At 38.0% G+C, this 9,279-nt stretch overlaps 1 protein-coding gene across 1 annotated transcript; it reads left to right on the top strand.

Annotated features, from left to right (window-relative positions):
• Positions 1-2,351: 2,351 nt before the first annotated feature.
• On the top strand, positions 2,352-8,251 carry LOC117458060 (oligophrenin-1-like). Its single transcript, XM_034098298.2, is given in 8 exon segments — positions 2,352-2,829; positions 2,831-2,882; positions 4,287-4,382; positions 5,036-5,097; positions 6,402-6,473; positions 7,628-7,729; positions 7,820-7,930; positions 8,246-8,251. Coding segments are annotated over 8 exon segments (603 nt in total). The 5' UTR covers positions 2,352-2,727.
• Positions 8,252-9,279: the final 1,028 nt, after the last annotated feature.

The raw sequence follows: 9,279 nt of genomic DNA, 5'->3' as shown, positions 1-9,279 counted from the left end.
ACAGATTATTTAGGTATATAGTATCATCACTGAGTGATCCGAACTCGTGACAGGGGAAGCAAACACAGACATCACAACACGTACCTTTACGGAGCTTCTAGGGAGATCGTCTCACCGTAGCTGTCAATCTGATCAAAAGACGTGTTCAATGGCATTAAAACGAGAAAAAACGCGGCTGAATCGGTTAATCCATAGGTTTTTAACGTCTCTGTATAAAAAATGTATTTCATTTATAATCCATAATTCCATTTTTATGTAAAAATCGCAGAGCAAAAGTTAGCTGCTAATGGTAGCCACCAGAGTGGCTGCTGCTTCCGGTCTTGGCTATGCGGCAGTCTAACACACACATTACCAAATAAGGACTATGTGTGAGTTCCCCTCGATTCCATTGGCTCTGAAGGTTAGAAAGATATGTCACATGTCAAAATCCAGCAAGGGGGGCCAGAGATATGGAAAATCCACCAAAATGGCCCCAGAAGAGTTTCTTTGTTGCTAAATCTGTCTAAAAAGGTCAATATCACTTGTTTTGCATCAATATTGATACAGCGTACTTATTATATGTTGTACTTTGGATTCCTAAGCTTTTAGTCTACTAACCCATCATCCGAGGTTAGTTTTCACTATAAGTACAAACTATTTTTTGGATGGACACTATAATTTCAGTTTTTCACTGTGTTCAATCGGAATTTTCTTTAAAATAAAAAACATCTATATTGATTCTGACTCTTCTACATCCAACTCACAGGTTATCATTACTTTGAGAAAAAAGATTATTAATTTAACCCTTTTAGAAGGGAAGATATGGTCATTTGTTCTGGGAATGTCATTTTCGAGCCTGAAACCTGAAAAACAGGCTCGGGGTTTAACAGGTTGCTGCTGCATTAAAGTTAAGGAACATTGATGCATCAATAATTATGATCCAGTAATATAATTTATATAAATGATGAATAATGAGTACTTTTACTATTGGTACTTCAAGTAAACTTTGATTGTTATACTTGTTTTACTTCAATAAAGGAACTGTGTGATGAGATGCCAAGCTGATTTATAATTAGAACCTGTTCTGGAACATTTATATCACTCAGAGTTTTTTTTTGTTGTAAATTAAGGCCTGAAGATTTCTCAGGTCCTTTTTAAAATATCAATGACCTAGAATACAAATGCAATTGCAACTGAAAGAATGCTGTTTATACTTAAAATGTAATCGGTGGATTCAAATGAATCAGCAACATTTTAGTGTATTGTCAGTGCTGCTGCACCCTGCTTCAGTTCAGTGTGAATGATGACATCTGCAGGTCATAAACAGTCATTGCAACATTTTAATAATTATTATCTTACTCAGCATCAGTCAAATCAGTGTAGGAGTAAGTGACAGTTCACTTCCAGCAATATGTTCAGTGAACCAACACCACATTCCTTAAATGATACATCTCAACACAATATGCCTCTCAGTCATCTAATTGTAAGGTGCAACAAAGGCCAGCTAAATTATGAACACACCCAGTCACATGCAGGTGTGACCTGACTCACAGTAGAATAATACCTTTCTTGTGATATGTTCAGAGCCTCTCACATGCATGTGCAGGTGTGTCTGTGTCATGAGCTTCTTTGCAGTTTAAATAGTTTTCCTCAAATTTACATAGTGCTACATATGTAATTACTTCAAAGTCCACATTCACTATCTATGCCCGCAACAAGGTGTGTAACACAACCAAAAGGTATATTTAATAACTTAAGATGGTTATATTGATCAAGTAAGTACCGGAGAAAGAATAAAGTATTTCTAGAAAGGTGGAAAAAATCGACATGATTCTATGTGGCAGATTAAGAATGTTTTTAATTTAATATTGTGTATCTTATTTCCACTAAATGTTTAATGCAACCCTTTATGGAGGACTCTGTTTTAGGTGACACCCACAATTTAAGGAAATGTATACATTTGTGTTCTACATTTATTGCAACTCTTATTAACAATATTATTTACATTTCATTTTTTTTTAATGTAGTTATACATATATATTCCTCCCATTTCCTAGTTGTATTTACCAATTTATGAGTTCAGAATCTTTTATCCCAATATGTCCGACAGTACTTGAAAGCAGCATCGTCAACACAATGACAACAACTGTGCTGCAGCCCCTTTAAGAACCTCCTGCCTGGGTGTGGAAAAGGGAAGTTTGTGGAGTGTCCGCGTCCCATTCCGCTTTGTGTTAGGCTCTTTGTTAAGATGTGGGACTTCGGGATGTGCATATTATCCCAGTTTGAAAACATATATACATAATAACACGTATTCAGTGGTTTGATAGCGTCCTGCTAACTTGAAAAATAAAAGAATGATTCCAACCAAGAGTAAAGGACAAATGGAGGTGGCACGAAAGTGTTGACTTTTTGAAATGGGACGCGTCCAAATGGATTCTAGCCGCTCTTCATAATCACGACACCGCAACACGGAAAAAGTGGTAAGAAGGACCAGGATACAAGTAAATTACAGTCCCAACACTGCGTCAGACGAGGGGAAGAGGGAAGTGAAATAAATACGGTGCGTCTTCACTGTTTAGTGCACTTCATTGGTGAACAGCTGCCGCCGCAGGCTCTCACGGACACCTTGGTTCCTCTGATGAAAGTCGCTACGACTGAGCTACAATGACCAGAGTGCTGTAGAGCGTAGGCTGCGTGGCTCCCTGCAACAAATTCAGTGTTTCTATTGTCTAATAACTGCCCTTGAAGATGGGGCATCCTCCTCTGGAGTTCAGTGACTGCTATCTGGACAGCCCGGACTTCAGAGAGACTCTCAAGAGTTATGAAGTGGAGCTGGAGAGGACCAGCAAATTTCCTCAAAGAGTTGATAAAAGATGGCAACAGTGTGATCACTGCAATCAGAGGTAAGGAATACTTCAATGTGACCTGTATAGTTTTGGAATCACTTGTTTTGAAAATTGCATGTCGATACGGTGGTGTGATGATGAGGATCGAGAGCATCATGAGGGCCTTTTTAAGGGCCTCCTGGATCAATGTGAGTGGGAGGGCACATTCAGGGAGGTGCTAGTGCTACCCTGGGAGAGGACCAACCAGCATGCTCTGAAAGGTTATGTATCTGGTGCAGATGTGCAGGGTCAGCTGTTCTCTTCTTCTGCTGCTGCTCCCCTCTCATCTCTGTGTGATGTTGACTAGACAGAGCAGTGACAGCATGATGCAGATGTGTATATTTGGGTCAGTGTGTCACCCATGAGGTAACAATGTTTGTTTTGATTCCCAAGATAGCCTTCTGTCCATCTAAAAATCACCACCTCGGAAACAGAAAGTGTCATTGTAGGTGCTGTGGCAGTGCTGCACAGTGCTGAGGGTCCACTGTATATTCAGTCCAGAGAATAGCCAGAGGTCACGAGTGCTCTTCAATTGTTGGTGTACACTGCAAGAAAGCACATATTCTTCCTCAGGGCCTCACTGCTCCATTACTGAATTCACTCTTTAAAACACTTCAGCTGGGCGATTGTTGGATATGTTGTGCACTTTGGCTTCAATAAAAAGCCTTATCAGTCAAACTATTCTGTTAAAGGAATACTTCACCCACAATATGATCACATGTTTATTAGTTACTCGCCTTTTGTGAACTGCAAACCATCTAAAATAAAAAGCATTCATGAGTGGAAGTAAAAGGGCTCTGTGTATAAAGAGTGAAACTATTTAAAAGAAAAAGCTACATTTACAAAATATCACACAAATTGTCTAATCTTTCCAATGGTATGCTCACTACTTCCAAAACGCATGTATTTTCACAAAAATCGAGAGACGTGCTAATTGCCAAAGTTGCAAAGTGTATTAATTTATCAGGTTCTTTTAAAAGTCATTAAATTTTTAGCTTTGAACAAGAATCTAAAATAAGCACATTTAACAGACACATTTTGTATGGGAAAACCAATGTGGAATGATGGAAAGTTGTAAACTGTCCCACTACAAGAAATAGAAAGATGTTGAATATAATACTGGGTATGGTTGCCAAGTTCCTCATTCTAAAAGCCTTACAGTATTAATCTGGCTGATATTTGTTTTGATTATAAATCCTAGACAAAGCAGAGATAATACATTGAACAAGCCGCACACTGGCTCCTGGTGTGCTGATCAACCGGCCAAGGGTAACTTTCCTAACAGAGAAAAATATAAAAATAATCCTGGATTGATTATGAGAGTAGAGTAGGTTGTAAAGGATACATACTTGTGTACTGTAGCTGAAGCATTTGGAACTCCATTCAGATGTTGTTAAAGTCTAAATGTTGTTTTCTTTACAGGCTATTCTTTGGCAATACAGAAGTTCTCTCAGACTCTCGGCATGTTCCAGTTCGACGTCATCGGTGAATCCCTCACAGATGATGAGATTAACATTGGTAGGATAATGCACACTGATTATATTAACTGGCTTTTAGACAGGCCTTAATATGCTTTTTGGGGTTTCCCTTTCCTGCAGTGGTGTTCTATAGGTGTTTGTGCATGTGAATGTTCTGTCCTGAAACGCCTCCATTGGACTCCTTTGTTTACATCTGTAACGTAATGACATCACTATGTAACACACTATGGGGTTGGCGCTACAACAGTTGTGACGTGATAGGCTAAGGGGCGGGACATCTCTGAGTGGTGGACCAATCCCAAAAGAGCCGGCCAGAAAAGCAATCGGAGCAGACATTAGAGCATGTAAACATGCCCAAGTAGAGGGAAACAAATATGAACCTGAAAATGAGCATAATATTTCCTCTTTAAAGTCAAGATGGGGACGTCACTTTACACAACTTTCAGAACAATGTATGGGCGTTTCTTTCTGATTACTATCACTCAATGGATAAATACAAATAACTTCCGCAAAAAACATGGTTTGGAGAACTCAAAGCTGAATACAAAATATGCATAACACAGAAATATGATCATTGTCAAGGCTACTCATGTATATTCTAATTTAAATAATCTTGCTGTATGTTTCCTGCTTCAGACACTTAAGATAAGAATGTGTGTATTCCCCTCATTATCTTTGTGTTTTCCTCCGCAGCTCAGTCCTTCCAGGAGTTTGCCGGCCTCCTGCAGGAAGTAGAGCACGACAGGATGATGCTGGTGGGTTATCCACTTCCTGCACGCTGACTCTGCTTCCTATTTAAACGTTCAATAGAAATGAACTCCTGGCACATTCTGTTGCAGATAACCGAGTCAAACATTTTTTTAAGTAGTATCTGTTAATTGAAACACGTTGCCACCAGACACATCCACACACTTGGATGATGTGCTGCCACTTCTCATTCGGTCTGACGCTAACGCTCATTTGAATTGTCCATTCATCTGACAGAGACAGTGCACACACACTGTCTCAAGTCCAGTGTGATACATTTCTACTTATAATAATGTGATATAAAGCGGGACACCTACGTGTTTGAGAGGCTGAAACAGAACACCGAATATTGGTTTGGGCTCAAACTATTCCACAAAATACTCACGTTATGTGATCACATTCATATAAAATAGAAAGGGTAGAGGGCATTAAGATCAGGTTTAAGTCCTAACAAAAGTTTCAGCAGCATACGATACTTATTATAAACTTCTAATGCCAAGAGTATTTTTAATTTGAGATGGAATTCAAATGGTGATACAACATTTATTTCCCGTTCATTGTATCGTTTGTTTTCAAACAGATAACTGCTAAAGTGATAATAACAAAGTCAAATTATACATTAAGAATTGATGACAGTTTCCACTGATTTTGGGATGGGCCCTTTTGATTTCTTACTATTTCCCAAAAAATGTTTTTATTACTCGATTAATAAATGGAATAATCGTAGAAAACGTAATTACTAAAACAATTGATAGCTCCCGGCCAAATTGATTGTAAAAATGATTGTTGATAATGTTTGGATAAACACGCTAATGACTAATGGTTGCAGAACTACTTCTGAAGCTGTTAGTGTACACACTTCTTTCATGTAAAACACAAAATGTAATCCCCTCTGTCATAAACCTTTTTTCTTTATAATCATAATCTATATTATTTGTATGCAGACATTTTCTTTTCTTCTCACCAACCTCATACATAAATATTCTCCTTTCTTTTTCACCTCGCACAATGACGTCCCTGCAGTAGCATTTCCTGTTAGACTGGGTTTTCTGGTTACAGGTGTGAGTTAAAATAGTTGCGTTCATCTCTTGAGCTGTTTCTGGAATGGGAGAGTGGCATTATAATGAAACATACATTATTACACTCACACTTAAGATATTTAAGCTGATTTCAACATGAACCCCACATATAACAGTGTATCTAAGCACATACTGAGTAAATGTGTCCTACATATGGCAGTACTGTATGTAAGTGTGTTTTGTGTATGTAAAGTAGCACTACAGTAACATCTGCTCCGTGTTTGCCTGTCCAGGTTCAGAACGCCTCCGATCTGCTCATCAAGCCGCTGGAGAAGTTCAGAAAGGAGCAAATTGGAGTTACAAAAGTGAGTTTTCTTCACTGAACAATTTTCTCTGAAGTGGTCCCTTCATGACGCGTCAAATAAACACTGTTTCTCATACAATATATGAAACCTTTCTGAGGTGCTTCCATGTAAAAAACAGCTTGTTATGAGCCACTTCCCCAAATGTGTGCATGGAACATGTACCCGTTTAAGAGCTTCTTCCTCTTTGAAAGTCTTTAATGTGTGAAGACATTTTGCTGAAAGCAGTTTGTCGTGTGTAGGTGTTTTTCTAACCTGACCCCCTGTGTGCTTCACCAGCGTTTCATCCTGCTCCCCAGGACACTCTGTGGGATATCACTTTGATTATTCTGCCTGACATTTCAGTCTCTTTCTGGCTGTGCTCCAGTGGTTACAACTGTTTCCCCCTCAGTATTTATTAACCAGCTGCTTTCTTTTCCTCTGGCTGCTGAGTTGATGTTTGCTTAATCAGCATGTGAAACTGAAATATGCTGTACGGCAAAAATACATGCATTGTTTTAAACACAATGTTAAATGTACGATCATGTAACATCTTACAATGCGTGTGAATGTTCCAATAACTACCTGTTACAAAACACTGCAGATTATACACACTTATAGGATAAAAAGGATATGAAGGTATTTCAGTTGTTTTTCAACAGCAGTCTTTCTTGGCTAACGGTTTGGACTCCTCTACTCACGTGTTGACATATTCTCCAAAGCAATATATCTATAGCATATTCTCATTTTTAATTTACAATTTAATTTTACATGGGTTGTTAATGTAAAGAAAAATGGCATTGGCTGACAATCTAAAAAGTTTAAAGAGGCCCTAGTATGCATTTTGGTTTTTGTGTGTGTGTGTGTGTGTGTGTGTGTGTGTGTGTGTGTGTGGTCTGCAAAGGAAGAGACATGTCACAATGGAGGCACCAAATATGAACCTGAACATGAGCAGAACATGTCCTCTTTAAAGCGCTCATATTGGTAATCAGTCTGAAAATGTCACTTTTGGTAAAAAAAGAAATAAATGCACATAAAATAATCTTGCTAGTATTAGTTTCAGCTCATTCTTTGAATATGAGGTGAACCTTAATAGTATTTGTCTTTCAGTGTATTTGCCAGATTAAAAAAAAAACCTGACTAAAACTTGTATTTGCTCATTTCTATTTTTCCTGCAGGAAAAGAAAAAGAGGTTTGAGAAGGACAGTGAGAAATATCTCTCTCAGATAGACAAACACCTGAATCTGTCTGCCAAGAAGAAAGACAGTCAACTCCAAGAGGTGCAGTTCAACACATTTCATCAGTTGGGTAGCAAACTGTAGAAAGGAAGTGATCAATATTTTTGCATTTATTTTCCTTTTAAACTACAGGCTGATGATCTCCTTGACAAAGAGCGAGTGAACTTCTGCGAGTCGTCGGTGGATTATGTGTACCAGATCCATCAGGTGCAGGACAGGAAGAAGTTTGATGTGGTGGAGCCGGTGAGTGGCACACTTCCTCTCTGCTGCACACATGGTACAGAGGTGGAGGACACAGACCACACACTTAAAAAGGAGAACTTGATAATAGAAGATGACAGAATAAATCCCAGCGGTCATCCGCCCTTATTTTGGTGGTTTTGCTTTATCAGCATTCTATTGTTTTTGTCAAGAATACATTCAAACCTACAGAACAAAAACATGAAGAAAAGCAGCAGCAGTAACAATCTACTGTGGTGCGGAAACCAAGTGTAAATACTTATTCTGTTATATTCAAGCCTATAGTTATAACACTCGATCAAGAATTGCTCTTAACAGATGTGATAATCTCTCTAATGGCAAAATGGACAGCATTTTCAAACCATAATAAGATATCAGGCGGATCGACATCCAACCATTTCTGCAATATTCTGAGCCGTGCAGCTCACAAAGCAATTCCAAGAATGAGCCTGTGTTTGCATAGTCTATGGTTTGCATACAGAAATTATGTTTAATCAGAGAACAAAATGATTTGGATTAAGACGTATATCTATATCAAACACTTCTTTGAACTGACGCCCAAAAGGAATCGCATCATTCTTAAAAGTGGTATACTAATATAGAGCTGTGTGGTTGAGTTGTGTGGTTACATTATCCTAAATGTTTCAAAAAACTCTGAAACTTAGAATTTGTATTATTTTATTTAATTAAAGTAACTATATGTTTTTTTTACTTTTTTATCCAGCTTAAAGCTATATTTTTCTCCCATATCTGTTACTTTTGGATTACATCAATATCAAAATATTTAGGATAAAATGTGTCCTCTGTCAGAGATCTCATTCAGCATATCCAGGCAGTAGCCTCTCCACCAGGGGTCTGCAACCTTTTTTAGGATGAGGGCTACTTTCAAAAAATAAAACAAGTCGGGGCTACTTTTAGTCCTCTTTTATTATTTTAACCTGCTTTATTTGGGGGGGGGTCCTCAACTCCTCTAGTGGGGTCCGGGGGAATGCACCCCCGGAAGATTTTTTTTTAAATGTTGACGTTAAATGCATCAATCTGGTGCACTTTGAGCACAACATGAATGTATGGATACAGCTCTCAACACTCGGATGAAAGGGAGATATACTTTTCAATAATCCAAACATCTTTAGAATATGATCACAACCAATAACAAATTGTTTAAACTTGTTTATTCTTATCTTATGTTACCTAGTTAGCATTCTTTCTTTTTTATTTATGTATATTTTACTAATCATTCCCCTTTTAAACTGTTTTTTGTACTGTCCTATAGTACACATTTAAATGATTTCTTACTTTCTATATTAAATAGATAAAAGTGTACTCTCCCTAGCTCTCTCTCTCTCTCTCTC

This window comes from Pseudochaenichthys georgianus, chromosome 14, assembly GCF_902827115.2.
Source record: "Pseudochaenichthys georgianus chromosome 14, fPseGeo1.2, whole genome shotgun sequence".
Classification (NCBI taxonomy): domain Eukaryota; kingdom Metazoa; phylum Chordata; class Actinopteri; order Perciformes; family Channichthyidae; genus Pseudochaenichthys; species Pseudochaenichthys georgianus.
Note: the sequence above shows the minus strand (reverse complement) of the source record. Positions and strands in the feature narration are given on the sequence as shown.